Genomic DNA, 18,392 nt, shown 5'->3' on the forward strand with positions numbered 1-18,392 from the left:
AAACCATCATGAAGCGTCTGATGGCTCAGCTTCCATAGCAGTACAAAGCAGAAGCCACCCTATGTCTGAGTGCTGCAGTGGAAGCTCAGTCTGAAGTCATGCAAGCTCAGACTCCTCTTATGCAGGCTCAGCTTGCTGCCACGCAAGCTCAGACTGCTGCCATCATGGGTTTACATGGGAAATCGGCTTGCAGGGTCGCACATCATTCCAGCAATCTGTTCTCGAGGCTAGGAATACTGAGATGCTGCCCCGGGGGAGGCAGTGGCTCCGTGGAGGACAGCATTCGTCCTTCCACCACTGCCACTCTGCCTTTGCTGTTGTCTGTCAGCCAGCCCAGACTGCTGCCGTTTATGCAAGGATGGCACAGTCCACAGCCAGGCCTTCTCCCCCCCCAGAGATGCTAGAGGTCATCCTGCAAGGCCATCTGCTGTCTCCAACACCGAAAGTCAGCAGCATTCCACCAGCTATGCTGCAGCCATTGGGGTAGCACTTCATAGGAGCACTTGGATAGGCAAGATCTTCACCGTGCATCAAATTCAAGAAAAATGCAGGGAGTAGCACCAGCCTCTGTACATGGCCATCTTTGACCACAAAGACCTTCGACACCGTCAACAAAAAGAGGGATTATGGAGTGTCCTCCTCAAATTCAGCTGCTCTCAAAAGTTCGTCACAATCCTCCACCTGCTTCACGATGACATGCAAGCTGCAATCCGGACCAACGTTCACGAGTATGAGCTTTACACCAAACATCTGTAAGACAAAGGTTCTCTACCAACCTGCCCCCACCACACAGTACTGCCCCCCCAAGTATCAAGATCCATTAATTGGCCTTGGACAACATGGACCATTTTCAATACCTACTGTCAACAAGGGCATATGTCGATGACGAAGTCCAACACCGCCTTCAGTGTGCCAGTGCAGCCTTCAGTCGCCTGAGGAACAGAGTGTTCGAAGACCAGGACCTCAAACCTGGCACCAAGCTCATGGTCTACAAAGCAGTAGTGATACCCACCCTCTTATATGCTTCAGAGACATGGACTATGTACAGCAGGCATCTCAAAGCACTGGAGAAGTACCACCAACGCTGCCTCCGCAAGATCCTGCAAATCCATTGGCAGAATAGGCACACCAACGTCAGTATTCTCGCTCAGGCCAACATCCCCAGCACTGAAGCATTGATCACGCTTAATCAGCTTCGATGGACGGGCCACATCATCCGCATGCCCGATACTAGACTCCGATAACAAGCGCACTACTCGGAGCTGCAACATAGCAAGAAAACCCCAGGTGGGCAGAGGAAACGCTTCAAGGGCACCCTCAAAGCCTCCTTGAAAAAGTGCAACATCCCCACCAACACCTGGGAATCCCTGGCCCAAGACCGTTCAAAGTGGAGGAGAAACATCCGGGAAGGCGCCAAACACCGAGTCTCTTCACCGGGAGCATGTGGAAGCCAAGTGCAAACAGCGGAAGGAGCACACGACACAAGCACTCCACCCACCTGTCTCTCCAACCACCGTCTGTCCCACCTGTGACAGAGACTGTAGGTCCCGCATTGGACTCAGTCACCTGAGAACTCATTAGTCTGGAAGCAAGTCATCCTCGACGCCGAGGGACTGCCTAGAAGGAAGATAGGCACTAATGGAATTCACAAGGGTTATTTGTTGACTTTTTATGTAATATTGGATTGATAAAGTTGGATTGGAATGTTTCTTTTGTAGTGGCTTTTATTTCAGCATTGCAACCAAGAAGAAGTCATGATGGCCAGTAACAGAGGGAAGGCAAGGTGTGGGACTATTGTTGAATGGGGGATTTGGGGCTGCGTTCACTCATACTGCAGTTGGATGAGTTGATTACAGACAGCCTGGGCAGAAAGGGGTTGTTTCCTCCTCAGGTCACCTTATACCTGGTGAAAAAACCTGTGCTCTCATGCTGGTGAAGTTTTGGAGCATGGTGAAAGTTAGATGCAACAGATATTAAGCAAGTACAGTGCCAAAGGAACAGATTGCAGCTATTGTTTATCTTCTAAATGTTTAATTGGAAGAAATTAACTTTTATTTGCTCTTGTCCCAATACCATCTCCTTTTGCTCGCACTCTCACTCCTGCAACACTATCAGAGATCTTCCCTTTTGTTCCTTTCCCACTCCCCAATAAAGTCAGATTGCTCCAGGCTTATGAAACTGTTGTATGAGAATGTGTTCAATGAAATAGATAACTCCATCTGTAAATAGTGTGTATATCAAGTTTTCAGTATTGCAAATGGGGATGAGAAGAGAAAGAGAATGTTGAGCCTTTCACATACAAAACAAGATCAGTTACCAACCACACAAAAACTACAGTATACACGGTCAAAGAGAGGCATTTTGGGTCTATTTATATTGCCACTTTTGCATTAAGACAATACTACGCAGAGGTGGTTGTTGGACATGGAACTAGATCTGAGCAGTATGTAGTCTTGCACAGCTTCAAATTTAGGCTATATGGAGAGAGGGTACAGACCTTATTTTCACTTAATTGCTGTTGAACAGCAGGCGGTGTCATGTTCCATCAGGCACTTGATGTAATTGCAGATTTTAAAAATCAGGGCAAATGTAAAGGAGAGCTCGGATCATGCTGGTGCTTTGCTTTCAAATACTATTTCTTGACTTGTGGTCCATATTCCAATGATGGCATTTTAAGCACTGTTTAAATGCTCCTGCAGCCTCTGTCTTCGCCAGTAAGCAGCACTACAATTAGCTAGTGGTTTCTTTCGTTAGAGGTCAGGGCCTGTAAATTTTCACCTTCTATACAGGTACAATGCCCGGAATCCTCAGGACCGAGTCAGTGCTGGTTTTGGGGTTTTTCTGGAATTCAGACAAAAAAAAATAATCTGAAATCCGGAATCCTCGGGACCGAATCTGTGCCGGATTTCAGACCTCGCCGATTCACGCCGGTCCTCCCCGTTCACCAATTCCTGCCACTGCATTTTTTTAACCTGTTTCCTTGTCCCTTGCTGTCCGATGTTGCCATCTTGGCTACCTCAAAATGTCCAGTTTTCAGACAATAATTCCAGATGATGAACGAGTCCATCTACAATGCACAAAATGTCCAGTTTTCAGACAATTCCGGTTTTTGGAGTTTCAGATTTGGGACATTGCACCTGTAATATATATTCATTCAAGGGTAGATAGGGCCTCTTGGAACTTTGAGGTTAGGAGAAAGTAGATATTGGCAATCATATTCCATTACAAGTTAACTATCTGGAAGTTAAGTTTGGCACCTATATTCAAGTACTGACACTTCACTAGTGCTGAAGGAGATGCTGGCTTTCTGATGAGATGATTAAACAAAAGGTCCCAGCTGCCCTCTGGTGGATGCAAAGATCCCATGGCACTTTTTTTGAAGAGCAGGGGAGTTCTTCCTAATGTCCTGGTCAATTTAGGTGCCGAACTTAATTACCCAGGTATGTCACGTCCACAAAAAGCAGGACCAATCCAATTAGATCAATTACCATCTGATCAACCTACAATCAATCAATAACAAAGTGATGGAAGGGGTTCTTGACAGTGTTATCAACAGCACTTGCTCACCAATGGTCAGTTTGGGTTGCACCAGGACCACTCTGCTCCAGGCCCCATTACAGCCTTGGTCCAAACATGGACAAAAGAGCTGAATTCCAGAGGGGAGTGAGACTGCCCTGGAGATCAAGGCATCATTTGACAGAGTACAGCATCAAGGAGCTATTTACAATCTATATTAATGACTTAGATGAAGGGACTAAGCATAATATATCCAGGCTTGCCGATGATACAAAGCTAGGTGAAAAAGTAAGCCATGAGGAGACAAAGTCTGCAAAGGGATATAGATAGGTTAAGAGAGTGAGCAGGAAAGTGGCAGATGAATAATATGGGGAAAATTCATTCACTTTGGTCGCAAGAATAGAAAAATATTTAAATGGAGAGAGACTATTAAATGTTGGTTCTCAGAGGGATTTGGGTGTCCTTGTAACCTAATTCCTCTAAACTCCAGAGTATAGGCCTATTCTACACAACCTCTCATCATCGGCTAGCTCTCATCCCAGGAATTAATCTAATGAACCTTCATTATACCGCCTCCAAGGCAAATATATCCTTCCTTAGACAAGGAGGCCAAAATTGTGCACACAGTACTCCAGATGTGGTCTCACCAAGGCCCTGTACAATTGTAGCAAGACTTCCTTATTCTTATACTCCAACCTCCTTTTAAAGGCCAACATTCCATTTTCCTTGCTGTACCTGCATGCTAGCTTTGTGTTTCTTGCATGAGGACACCCAAAATCTAGAGGGTTCAGGGCAAATATATGCCCTTAAAGAAAAATGGAGACTAAAATCTAGAGCCCCCTGATTATCCTTCCCTGTGTTTCCCTAGACAAAGGGGGGAAAAAAGGGAGGCTTATGACAGATACCAAGGGCTAAATACTGCAGAATCTTGAGTATAGAAAGTCCAGGGAGAAATAAAGATATTAGGAAAGCAAAGAGAGCATAAAAAGTTATTGGCAAACAAAAATCAAGGAAAAAACAAATATGTTTAATAAATATATTAAGAGCAAGAGGATAACTAAAGAAAGGGTAGGGCCTATTAGAGACCATGAGAGTAATCTGTGCGTGGAGGCAAAAGATGTGGGTATGGTTCCTAATGAATACTTTGTGTTGGTTTTCACAAAAAAAAAGAGGGGCGATGCAGACACTGCTTTCAAAGAAGAGTGTAAAATATATGAAATGAAATAAACATAGTTAGAAGGAAGCATTAAGGGGTTTAGCAGCATTGAAAGTGGATAAGTCCCCAGGCCCAGATGAAATGTATCCCAGGCTATTGAGCGAAGCAAAAGAGGAAATAGCAGAGGCTTTGACCATCATTTTCCAATCCTCTCTGGCTTCAGGTGTGGTGCCAGAGGACTGGTGGACTGCTAATGTGGTACCGTTGTTTAAGGGAGAAAGGGATAGACCAAGTAATTACAGGCCTATCAGCCTAACCTGTGGTGGGAAAATTATTGGAAAAATCCTGAAGGACAACATAAATCTTAATTTAGAAATATATGGATTAATAAAGGACACAGTCAGCACGGATTTGTTAAGGGACGGATGTGTCCGACTAATTTGATTGAATTTTTCAAGGAGGTAACCAGGAGGGTCGATGAGAGTAGTGCGTACGATGCAGTGTATATGGATTTTAGCAAAGCTTTTGATAAGGTCCCACATGGCAGACTGGTCACGAAAGTAAAAGCCCATGGGATCCAGGTCAAAATGGCAAGTTGTATCTAAGATTGGCTCAGAGGCAGGAAGCAAAGGGTAATAGTTGGTGTTTTTGTGGCTAGAAGGATGTTTCCAGTGGGCTTCTGCAGGGCTCAGTACTAGGTCCCTTGCTCTTTGTGGTATACAGCAATGATCTAGACTTGAATATAAGGGGTATGATTGAGAAGTTTGCAGATGATACTAAAACCGGCTGTGTGATTGATGAAGAAGAAAGCTATAGACTGCAGGAAGATATCAACTGTCAGGTGGCAGAACAGTGGCAAATGGAATTTAATCCAGAGAAGTGTGAAGTAATGCATTTGGGGAGGGCTAACAAGGAGTACACATTAAATGTTAGGACACTGAGAAGTGCAGAGGAACAAAGGGCATGTCCACAGATCCCTGAAGGTAGCAGGCTAGGTAGATAAGGTGGTTAAGAAGGCATACGGAATGGTTGCCTTTATTAGCAGAGGCATAGAATACAAGAGCAGGGGGTTATGCTTGAACTGTATAAAACACTGGTTAGGCTACAGCTGGAGTACTGCATGCAGTTCTGGCACCGCATTACAGGAAAGACGTGATTGCACTAGGGAGGGTACAGAGGAGATTTATGAGGATGTTGCCAGGAGTGGAGAATCTAAGCTATGAGGACATACTGGATAGGCTGGGTTGGTTTTCCTTGGAACAGGAGGCTGAAGGGAGACCTCATTGAGGTGTATAAAATTATGAGGGGCCTAGATATAGTGGATAGAAAGGGCCCATTTCCTTTAGCAGAGGGGTCAACAACAAGGGCATAAATTTAAAGTAATTGCGGGAGGTTTAGAGGGGATTGGATGGGAAATTTCTTCACGCAGAGGGTTGTGGGGGTCTGGAACTCACTACATGAAAGGGTGGTAGAGGCAGAAACCCTCACCACATTTAAAGAGTACTTGGATGTGCACTTGAAGTGCTGTCACCTGCAAGGTTACAGACATGCTGGAAAGTGGGATTAGGCTGGATAGCCTCTTGTTGGCCAGCACAGACACGATGGGCTGAAATGGCCTCCTTCTGTGCTATAAACATCTGATTCTATGAAAATCACTGAACACCAAGATTTAAAAGTTTCTCCTCACCATCTAAAATATATTACATTTTTCTATACTTCCTTCCAAAGTGAAGAACCTCACTTTGGGCTCAATTTTCCCCAGGGATTTGCACCAGGCTGCTTTTTTTGGCCCAAGTTAAAAAACCAGTTTCTCCAATCAATTTGCACCAGCATAAATAAGTTAGTTAGTTATGATTTTTTAAATTTTTTTTAAAAAAGGTATTTTTTTCAGCCAAAGGGGGCATAACCTGCCACCCGCACCAATTCTGCCGATTTAAGGAAGTTTGGCCAGCTGAGTGTTACTCCAGTTCTTCTTAGGCCAGCATGTGGTCTCTGCAGAAAAACCTTCTGGTGAGTTAAGGAAATCAGCGCAGGTAAGTGCAGATGCCCGGACAGCAGCAGCAGGAGAGGTAAGAGAGAGAAGTGGGGGTGGCAGAGCCTTACAAGTATAGTTAGGTGTGGGGACTGGAAGGGACGAGGCCATTCAGCCTGCGATAGGGGTGGGGGAGCAGACCAGGAGGCCACTCAGCCAGGGCTAGGGGAGCAGGACCGGCAAGTCCTTCGGCCAGGGGAGCGGGCAGCAGAGCAGACCGGCAGGTCATTTGGTTGGGGGAGCGGACTGGTAGGTCACTCGGCCAGGGCTAGTGAGCAGACCAGGAGGCCCTTCAGCCTGGAATAAGGGTGGGAATCAGCACCCGGGGCAGCTGTGAGAGATGGGGGGGTGTGGAAAAGGGATGGTGGACTTTAATAATTGGAGGCAAGTTACTGCAATGTATTTTAATGCATTGCGAGCTGGTTGTCTGTTTCACTTTGCAGCCTCAGCCTACATTGTGTCCCTGATTACCGTGGCAACCCGATCTTTTTGGTGCAGATCAAGGTTCCAGCCCCCAAAACTAAAGGACAGGTTAGGCTGCACCAAAATGAGGAAAACAAACAGGGAAACATTTTTAGCCATACTTGGGCCCCAAAAAGCAGGCGGAACTCTTCAGGTACGTCAAAAAAAAGCCTACTTTGGGGAAAATGGAGCCCTAAATTCCATCTGACAGACTGAGTGGCAACAGTGCTCACTCAATCTGTCTATACCCCTTTGCAGACTCCTCAGCTCACTTTCCACCTAGCTTTGTATCAGCAAACTTGGATACATTACATTCAGTCCCTTCATCTAGGTAATTAATAGATTGTAAATAGCCAAAGCCTGAGCACTGATCCTTGCAGAACCCCACTAGTTGTAGTCTGCCAACATGAAAGTCTGTTTTCTATCCATTAACCAATCCTCTATTCATGCTACTATATTACCCCCAACCCAATAAGCAATAACCTTTTATGTGGCCACTTATCAAATGCCTTTTGGAAATCCAAATAAACTACAACTACTGGTTCCCTTTATCTACCCAGTTAGTTACATGCTCAAAAAACAAACATTAAACTACTTCCCTTTCATGCTGACTCTGCTTAATCATGTTATATGTTCTAACATGCTTGATACCACTTCCTTAACAATGGATTCCAGCATTTTCCCCCACAAATGACTGATGCCAGGCTAACTGGCCTGTAGTTCCCAGTTTTCTCTTCCTTTCTTGAATAGTGGTGTTACATTTGCTATCTTCCAATCTGCTGTGACTGTCCATAATGTAGGGAATTTTTAAATATCAAATCCAATATCTTTGCAGCCACCTCTTAGAACCCTAGGCAGTCAGGTCCAGGAGATTGGTCAGCTTTTAGTTTCACTAGTAATACAAGTTGAGAAAAAATACGTTCAGTTCCTCACCCTCATTAGATCCTTGGTTCCCCAACATTTTTGGTATGCTTGGTTTCTGAAGATAGATATTTGTTTAACATTTCTACTGTTTTGTAATTTTCCATAATTTCTCCTGTATCAGGCTCTAAGGTACCAGTGTTTACTTTTGCTACTCTTTTTACATACTTGTGGAAGCTCTTACAAATGTTTTTTTTCCTCATTCTATTTACTCCTTTATCAATTTTTGGTCATCCTTTACTGATTGCTGAAACTCCCAATTCTCAGGCCTAGTACTATTCTTCGCATTACAAGCTTCTTTCAATTTAATGCTATCCTTAATTTGTTTAGTCACAAATGGATCACTTTCCCCATGGAGTTAGCTCCTCAATGGATTTGAGAATGGTGAAATATTTCTTTAAATGCTAACCACTGAGGTGTGTGTGTGTATAAACACACTATTCCCACCAATGTTGTCTGCCCCTGCTTATTCCTCATCTCCACCCATATTGATTCTAGTTCCTGATCTTCCAAGCAAAGATCCTTTCTCTGTCCTGTGCCATGTTGTGAATCTTGGCATACGTTAGCCAAAGGGCTGTGGATGCTCAGTTGTCAATATGTTCAAGGTGGAGGCCAATAGATGTTTGCATTTTGGGGACATCAAGGAATTATGGGGCAATGTTTCTTTTTTGGGGTGCACAGCCCATCAGTTTCACATATGCATGAAACTTTTCCCTAAAAACCTCATCCTAACCTGTGTGGGACCAGCAGAGAGCCATGCAGCTTTATAGGGAATGTTAAAATGGGTATCAGGAGGGCAAGTAGAGTGGAGGTTGAAGATCTCCCCGAAACACAAAAGGTTAGTATGCAGGTACAGCAAGTGATTCGAAAGGCCAATGGTATCTTGGCCTTTATTACAAAGGGATAGAATATAAAAGCAGAGAAGTCTTGCTACAGCTATATAAAAGAGGTATTGGTGAGGCCACACCTGGAATACTGCATGCAGTTTTAGTTTCCATATTTACGAAAGGATATACTTGCTTTGGAGGCAGTTCAGAGAAGGTTCACTGGGTTGATTCTGGGGATGAGGGGATGGATATGAGGAAAGGTTGAGCCTCTACTCATTGGAATTAAGAATGAGAGGTGCTCTTATCGAAACATAAGATCAAGGGGGCTTGACAAGGTGGATGCAGAGAGGATGTTTCCACTGCTACGGGGAGACTAGAACTAGAAGGCATGATCTTTGAATAAGGGCCACCTATTTAAAGCAGCAGAGGGAAAATTTCCTCAGAGGGTTGTAAACCTGTGGAATTTGCTGCCTCCGCTGTGGAAGCTGGGATATTGAATAAATGAGAAATAGACCATTTCTTAAACAATAAGGGGCTAAGGGGAATGGGTGGGGAAGTGGAGCTGAGTCCATGATCAGATCAGCTGTGATCTTATTGAATGAGGGAGCAGTTTTGAGGGTCTGTATGGCATTCCTATCATCCATGTTTGTGTTGAATGGTAGAGTCATCATATGGTCTATTCCTATTCTTACCATTGTTGAATCCCCCACCAACATACAGGTTATTAACAGGAACTTAACTGGCCCTAAATATGGTGAACAGTAGGTCAGAGGCTGGGTATTCTGTGGCAAGTGACTCAAGTCTTGCCACCATCCAAGGTGGAAGTCAGAAATTTGATGGAATGTACACTTACCTTAGCCTGGATGAGGATAGCTTGAACACAACATCTAGGACAAGCTTGATACACCCATCCACTTGTGTAGCATGGTTGGTGCACACTACAGCAACTTTCCAAGGCTGCTGTGACAGCATCTGCCAAGCCTGCAACCTCTACCACCTAGAAGGACAAAGGCAGCAAGTGCTGAGGTCTGCTATTCCTACAGCATCAACACAAAGATGCAGCCTTAGCAGCAATAATCATAGGCAGTCCCTCAAAAATGAGGATGACTTGCTTCCATGCCAGAAAAGGATGAGTTCACAGGTGTTTCAATGAAGGACCCAATATTCCAGATCCAAAACTACATCTTGAAGGGTGGAAGATGCCTCTGTGGATTTAAAAAAAAAAAAAAATGATTAAACATGACTGTTGCACACTTAATCAGCTGCTAGCATGGTCACCAATTTTTTTTTATTTAATTATTTTAAAAACCACTTCTGGAAGGATTTAGCATGTGCTATTACCAGGAGTACAGCAGTTAACCAGCACAGATCTGGTATCAAAGTGAAGGAGCTAGAACTCAGAGGGTTGAGTTGTAACCAGGTTAAATGAACAATTGCTTAACCACACCCCCACCTCCCCAAGAAAGGAACTGGATTTGGTTGTATGCCAGATGCAGAACCTCCTGTAGTTTAGATCCTTGTAGGTGGTGCAATGTGCCTACATGGACTTAATTGCTAAACTACAGAAAATATTGGACTGATCAAGTTACAACTATGGAAAGAACAGGAAAGTTAATGGACATGCACCAGAAACATTAGGTTTGCCTGTTCTGTTCCCAGCAGTTTAATATAAATAGCATACAGGCAATATTGGTAAAGCTTTCCCTCTGCCTACACAGTTATTTGTCAAGTAGTGTAGCCAAATAGAGCCAATGTCAGTCTACAGCAGGCTCAGGCTTAGTGACAATGAAGTGTTACCTGCCACTTAGTGTCAGTTATCACCCAAGAAAATCCAGTAATTTCCACCAACTTAACACTATTGCCAAGTCCCCACCAACAGACAAGGGTCACCATTGACCATAGGCTTAACTCTGGCAGCCATATTAATCCCAGCTACAAACAGATCAAAGACTAGGTACTCAAGCAAGTAGCTTACCTCCAGAGCCACTCAAAGCCTTGCCACACTGACAAGCCTAGGAAGTAATGGACAAGTTTCTGGGTGTAGCTGTACCACCATCCAGGAGAGCACCCTCATCCAAAAATAGTGACTGCAGCATGTACCATCTACAAGATCAACACTTGGCAGCATTCTTCCAAGAGCAACCATTTCAAATGGGATCAGTCATCTGCAAAGCTCAAAATCCAAAAAAGGAGGGAGTATTGCCTTACAAAAGGAAAGCTAGGTTGTGTTGAGGCAATTTCAGATTTCCACTGGTGATCTGACAGTGGGGGGGAAGCAAAGAAGAAAAAAGAAAGTGGGGGGGAAGCAAAGAAAAAAGAAAGTGGGGGGGGAAAAGCAAAGAAGAAAGAAAGAGGGGGGGGAAGCAAAGAAGAAGAAAGAAAGTGGGGGGGGGGGGGGGAAGAAAGAGGTTTAGGCAGCAAGTTCCAGAGCTTGGGCCTAGGCAACAGAAGGCATAGCCATCAATGGTTGAGTGATCAGGGATGCTCAAGAGGGCAGAATTAGAGCACAGAAATCAGGGGTTATGGGGCTGGAGGAGATGAAATAGGGAGGGACAAGGCCATGGAGGGATTTGAAAGAATTTTGAAATTGGAGTGGCTTAACTGGAAGCCAATGTGGGTTAACAAGCACAGGGTGACTGGCAAGTGGGACTTGATGCAAGTTAGGACACAGGCAGCAGAGTTTTGGATCACCTCTAGTTTTAGAAAAGCTTGCTACTTTACTTTGGGATTAAGTTGCATTTCCAGCACAAGCAGATAATGGATGTTACACAATTATACCTAAAGGAAATATGGACAGCTAATGTGTTGATTGAGCTGTGAAGCAGACCAAAGTGTGGAACTTGGCAGCATCCAAGTTAATTGAAATCAAGTCATGTATAATATAACAGAGCTGAGTCAGTGGCAAATAATGAAGTGTGGCAGCATCTATTACACTACCTCAACTAAGTGAACAAACCAGAGTTATAATAGCACAATAGAAACCAGGTTTCTAAATTGTAGGTTATTTTAAATTAGAATACATGGCAGAGGACTGTTACTCCAGCTTTGGTTCACACTTAGTCAGAATTGAGCCCACAACTTTGGACGAGGTCAAGGCCAACACTTGAATGCAGTAGAGTGCTGCACTGGCCATCTGTTGGTTGATATGTTAATGAACAGGGGGAGGGGATTATCAGGAGATGTAAAAGATCCCATGAAACTTGAAGAGCAAGAGTTCTTCCTGCACCGTCAACATTAACCCTCAACTAAAACCATGAAACGATTCTGGTCATCTAACTCGGAGGGGCAAGATGTTAAGACAAAGCCTAATTTCTCCCTTCAGTACCCGAAAATTGTGTTTTAGTTTAAGCTTGAAGAAACCAGATACCCGCCAAGTTTGGTGAAAAGGTGCAACGTAGCACATGAAAATTTTATTGTTCTTATATATACACACATAAAAACGAGAAACTTGCGAATTCGTAGGAGCGCGCGCGCCACCCAATGGTCAGGGGCAAAAATCCGTCGCTACTAAAAGCTAGACAAGTGACTGACTAATAATGCGACATTCTATTGAACACTTAATGAATCCAACGATAAATTGCAAATTAATGAACTACTTAACACAGCTTTAGAGATGGGTTATAGCTAATTCACTGGCAGTCATACGCTATTTTAAATACACGGGTGAGGAAAATCCGGCAACAGAATGGCTCCCAGCTTCAATCATGTGCATTAAAATACCTTGAATATCGCTGGAATGCAGCATTTTAAAGCTGGGTGAATACAACATTGGCAAATGTGGTCAAGCTAGTGCAAGTTGTGCGCTTGGAGTAACTGGTATTTGAAACGGCGTGTGGAGGCTGGAAATTAAAACCAGGCTACAATGGAAGGGGAGATATTAAACTTCAATAGTGGCACATTCGCCCCGGTGTTTTGTTGGCAGCACGTTTTCCCCACATTCACGTAGTTAGTCTGATGACTGACACGGTGACTAAGACGAGTTTAGCCAGCGCACGGAGTCACTCAAGTTTTGCTCAGCTCGAAAGCGGCTTTCTGGAGTTTGGCATCAATGGACAGGAGTTCATTCATCTCGTTTTGGCGATTCTCTCTACTCCTGGAGACGTGGTTGAGATGTCGCCTCCCGCAGCATTGCCTCATGCAGGCCTTGCCAATCAAATAAAACAACTCGCTCAAGTTTAAGAGCACGCAGACCCCAGAAACTATGATCATGAAAATGGTGAAGACCGTCTTCTCGGTGGGTCTGGAAATGAAACAGTCCACGGTGTTGGGGCAGGGCCAGGCGTCGCACTTGACCAGGCGGGCCATCTGGAAGCCGCCGTACAGGAAATACAACAGGTAGGTGAAAACAGTTTCAAAGATGATTCGAAAGATGATGCTGATGACATAGGTCCACCAGAAAGCACCAACGATCCGCATTTTCTGTTTCCTCAAGGCGTCGATGTCCTCCTTCTTCAATAAGCCCTGCCGTTTCTCCAAGGACTTCTTCGCTTCGTGCTGTTTGTATGTGACGTGCAACGAGACCAGAAGGGCAGGGGTGGAGATGAAGATGAGCTGCAGACACCAAAGCCTGATGTGAGACATGGGAAAGAACTGGTCGTAGCACACGTTCTTACAGCCAGGCTGCAAAGTATTACAGACGAAGTCTGACTGCTCATCTCCCCAAACACTTTCCGCCGCCACCACAAGAATCATGATTCGGAAAACGAAGATAACAGAGAGCCAGATCTTCCCGATGCTGGTGGAGTGCTTGTTGACGCCTCCCAGGATCAGATGCAGTTGTCCCCAGTTCATCTTGCAGCTTCAGGCCTGAAAGAAAGAAACCCATTGTTTTTATGAAAAAGAACTAATCACACGATTAAAAAGGTACTTCGGAATATTCAGGGTTTTCGTTCAACTCTTAAGAATGTGTAAAAGACTTGGATTTATATAGCGCCTTTCACGGCCATCGGACGTGTTAAAGCGCTTTACACGTGAAGTACTGGAGTGTAGTCATTTGTACTGTCGTGTACAAGGATTTATGGCCAAAGTCCCTCTCCACACCAAAGCCGCATCGTTTCACGATCAGAGCATTCCTTTACCTGTTAGCACCGAGATCTTGCCACTAACCTGACGGTGGAAATCCGAATGCTAACCAATCACATTGAAGACAGATAAAAATGAGCCTGGTGGGTGTAAGATATTGGTGGCCTTAACTTTATAATGGAAGCGAGTAACTAGTTATCTGCGAATATCTTTCACTAGAAACGGAATTCGCATAAAATCTTCACTCGGGAATGCATACAAAAGATAAGCCAATCTAAGAGACTGCGCAACATGTTTTTCAAATGTAGCCGTTCAGGGATTTATAGGTAGGTGGAAGCCAGTCAACATACCCCCAAGCAAGGCACATGCGGATTAATGCACAGTTTGAAGACCGGTACAGAGTACAGTGAATCCCTCTCCGTTTAGCTTTAACTATGCCATGTTTGGACAGCAAGAATATCGGGAAGCTCTTACTGAACACAAATCTGTTTAAGCGACACGCTGCAAGTAGAAAACACAATCCGTGTAGGTCAAAGTCTGCCGTGCCCAAATTTAGACAGACCCATTGTTCAGAGAAACAAACAGACCAACTATTTGCACACCAGTCGCAAACTCCTAGGTCGGTAACATCAGGAATCTAAATTTTCAACTCTTCCGGCCGTCAATTACCCTTTGAGGCTGCGATTTGTAAATACTTTCACAAACTGCCCACGAGTTTAGGAAACAAATCAGCGTTTTGTTCTTATTTAGAAGTTACCCCTCTAAAGGAGTTTAGAATCGCCATTCACAAGTTAATGGGCCAATTTCGGCAGTTAATGGGAAACTAATAGGAACAAACGGTTACATTTAATTCGTCTTACTAGAGTACATGCCCGATAACAGCCTAGTGCAAACCAAGAATAAGCAACCCAAACAACTTTAAAATGGTTGAGAAAATCTGGTCACTCACCGATTTGGAAATCAGTTGCGAAAAAAGTTTAAAATGGGAACAGAAATAAAAACACAGGAACTAGCGCCAACAGTTGCCCTCGGAAAAGTCCTTGCGAAATCCGTATGACCGAATTAGTCACTCCCGTACTTCAGAATTCTTTTCAACAGCGAACATTGTTCAAAAATTCAGCTCAAATTATGATTTACTACTTTAAGATGCAGATGGAATCTAACGCCATATACATCTTTAATTCGTTCCAAGAACCGATTGAGAATTTGTTAAATCTCAAGATAACTGGCAGACATTTTTCAGCCACTTATTAAAACGGTTTCAAAAGAAGGTGCAGGTCTCCACCAAGTGCACAAGAGCCTTGTGCGCATTTTAAACGCAGTTTTTAAGAGAAATAGCTCACCGGTTTCCTGCCGAAAGAATAGCGTCCAATTACCGAAACTTGGAGTAACACTCTTAGTTGGTTCCGATACCTGCTTGCCTCCTCTCTCGTCTTCCCCCAAGAGCGCGCCGTTGCTACCTGACCCTTTTTGCGGCGACTCACCTGAATGACGCAATGGTACCAATGAAAAAGAGAACACAAGGGAATGTGCTTTTATAGGGCGGGCTGAGACACTGGCACACATTGCAAGGATTCTGCTGATCAAGGAAATTGGAGGCGGCTCCAGTCAAAAAGCTATCTGATTAGGCCTATTGTGATTGAGCAATAAGGGTGGCCCTGGGTCACCAAACGGAAACATAAATCAATATGGCAAGTGCCCTTGTGGGGCACCATTAATATAAAATTAACAGTAGGTCAAAATAAATAAACATACCCAAAAGAGCAACAGAAAAACAAATCAACAATTAAATTATAATATTGTTGTTGGTACTTAAAATAAACTCAATACCCTGCATGGTCCAACGGTCACGGGAGGCTTCAGCCGTTCCGGTGAACAATGCACGCTCCCTCTCCAGGCCACCCAGGCACGGATGATGTCGCGGAAAAGAGGCAGGCAGCCAGAGCAATCCCATGCTCCCCCCAGCCACACTCCACCAACCCATCCTGGAACTACAAATTGCCACATGAAAGTCCTCTGACTTAGCCACCCTCTTCCAACCAGGTGGCCAAAGTTCAGAGGAACAGTAGCAGGCCATTCAGTCCCTCGAGCCTGTTCCACCATTCAATGAGATGATGGCTGTTCTGTATCCTAACTCTATTTAGCCATCTTTATTCTGTATGCCTTAATACCCTTGGCTAGCAAAAATCTATCGATCTCGGATTTAACGTTATTAATTGAGTTAGCATCTATTGAAATAAAGACAGAGCCTTTTTAGTTTTGTTTGAAATCAGATTTGCCGATCACAGATATCACATTTTGATATTACTTTCCTAAACTTTGGCATATGCTTAAAACATGATTTTAATTTCATTTCCTTAATCTTTAACATAAATAGTGCAAGATAAAGGAATAACTTTATATAGATACTTCTTGTATCAGTCAAACAATGGATGACGAATCATTAGAGTCCAGTTTGGACTGATAGTTTACCATCTGAGCCCCGCTGAAGGAGTTCCTCAAGGCAGCATTATTGGGACAACACTTTTCAGCTGCTTCATCAATGACTTTTCCTCCATCGTAAGATCAGGAATGGGTCTGTTCACTGACAATTCTATGGTGTGCAGCTCCATTCACAACACATCTGATAATGCAGCAGCCCATGCCAGCCTACAGCAGCACCTGGACAACATCCAGACTTGGCTGACAGGTGTTAGTAACAGTCGTGCCACAAGAAAAAGTCCAGCTATCTCTCCCTTACTTTTAATAGCACCATCATTACCAAATCTCTCACCATCAACATCTTGGGACCTTTCACTTGACCAGAAGCTTAAATTGACCACATATGAACACAAGAGCAGGGCAAAGACTGCATACTCCCTGATGAGTGGTTCACATTCCAGCCCTTCAAAGCCTGTCCACCATCTACGAGGTACAAGTCAGGTGAATGATGAAATATTCATCGGCATTCACCTGGATAGGTACAACTGCAACAATACTCAAAAAGCTTAGCATTAACTAGGACAGAGCAATCCGCTTGATCAGCACCAATATCCACACCAGCATCCAGTGGCTGCAGTATATATGATCTACAGGATACACGGCAGGGCCTCAACACACTTACTTTGACAACATCTCCTGCCCCAGGACTTCTACCATTGAGAAGGACAAGAGTCGTGATGTCATGCGCGTACCATCATTTTCTCCACACAATCTTTATTTAGACATAAATCACTGTTCCTTCATTGTCGTTGAGTCAAAATCCTGCAGTTCTCTACATAACATCAATATCAGAACTCTATCACCACAAGGCCCTCAGGGGTTCAAGGAGAAGGTCCATCACCGCCTTTTCAGAGTAAGCAGGGATGGATAATAAATGCTGCCATGCCACCATTGCCCATATCCGGAGAACAAATTATATAAAACCTGGAGGAAAAGTAATACGTAAACAGTAGAAAATATCTGGATCAAAATATTAGATGGACTGTAGCAATGAATTACATTGTGTTTACTTCATTTCTTTCAACCTTAAACTGTTTCCCCACTGGTTGGGTCACTTCAAGCTTTATAATAAAGTTGGAGTACACCATAGGTTTTATTTCAGTACTCAAAATTGTAAAGTCCTTCCACAATACCACAAATCCACACGAGGCACATTCTATGGACAAGGTCATTCCATGACCTGAACCTTTATTCACAGGACCAAGAAGTGATGACCTTGCATGGGACCTCCCTTTATGTACCTGGATGACCAGGTGAGGAGCGTCTCCCACAAGTTCACCCCCTGTGGTCAAGGTGTGCATTTCTTACGTATATACAGTATTGCAGTGTTGTTACATAAAGGTTACATACATGACATCACCTCCCCCTCAACATCTTATTGGGATCATAGGTTAAGTCTCTCGGGTGGTTTGTGCTCTCTCGTGGAGCGCCGCAGTTGGGGTTCTGGTTGTTGAGCCTTGGTATGCGTGTCTGTCACCTGTGGTGATTCCGGCCTGTCCAGGCTGACCGCAGGGACTGTGCATGCTGCTGAATGTTCTTGTTGCTCATTCACTGGCGGTGGTGTGAATACCATCTCATGATCTTCCTCAGGTTCCTCAGTGTCCATGCTGAACCTTTTTTTTTACTTGGTCCAGATGCTTGCGGCATATCTGCCCATTGTTAAGTTTAACCACTATGACCCTATTCCCCTCTTTGTCTATTACAGTACCCTCAAGCCATTTGGGCCCCAAAGCATGATTGAGAACAAATACGGGGTCATCAATTTCTATACATCTCCCCCTTGAATTTCAGTCATCGTACTCGTTTTGGGACTGGCGCTTTCCTTCAACAATGTCGGACAGGACTGGATGAATGAAGGACAGCCGAGTCATGAGTAGCTCCGTGGGCGGGACCCCCGTGAGCAAGTGCGGTCGGTACCTATAGGCCAGCAGGAGGCGTGATAGGCGGCATTGAAGGAAGGGTCCTTGAATCCGGA

At 44.2% G+C, this 18,392-nt stretch overlaps 1 protein-coding gene across 3 annotated transcripts; it reads right to left on the reverse strand.

The window, feature by feature from the left end:
- Window positions 1-12,302: 12,302 nt before the first annotated feature.
- gjb8 (gap junction protein beta 8) lies at window positions 12,303-15,414 on the reverse strand. Of its 3 annotated transcripts, none has more exons than XM_070891530.1 (2): window positions 15,280-15,414; window positions 12,303-13,720 (listed from the first exon to the last, which is right to left on the reverse strand). In XM_070891530.1, the coding sequence occupies exon 2, from the start codon at window positions 13,703-13,705 to the stop codon at window positions 12,917-12,919; it is 789 nt and encodes a 262-aa protein (XP_070747631.1). In that variant the 5' UTR covers window positions 13,706-13,720; window positions 15,280-15,414; the 3' UTR covers window positions 12,303-12,916. The 3 variants fall into 3 exon arrangements, with proteins under 3 accessions (XP_070747631.1, XP_070747633.1, XP_070747634.1); XM_070891532.1 differs by lacking the exon at window positions 15,280-15,414 and adding an exon at window positions 14,797-14,838; XM_070891533.1 differs by lacking the exon at window positions 15,280-15,414 and adding an exon at window positions 14,287-14,519.
- Window positions 15,415-18,392: the final 2,978 nt, after the last annotated feature.

The sequence above is a fragment of the Pristiophorus japonicus genome, chromosome 10 (genome assembly GCF_044704955.1).
Source record: "Pristiophorus japonicus isolate sPriJap1 chromosome 10, sPriJap1.hap1, whole genome shotgun sequence".
In the NCBI taxonomy this organism is placed as follows: Eukaryota; Metazoa; Chordata; class Chondrichthyes; family Pristiophoridae; genus Pristiophorus; species Pristiophorus japonicus.

Bases quoted from the DNA above. Each gene is read 5' to 3' on its own strand.
- gjb8 (XM_070891530.1), bottom strand. From the start codon at position 13,705: ATGAACTGGGGACAACTGCATCTGATCCTGGGAGGCGTCAACAAGCAC.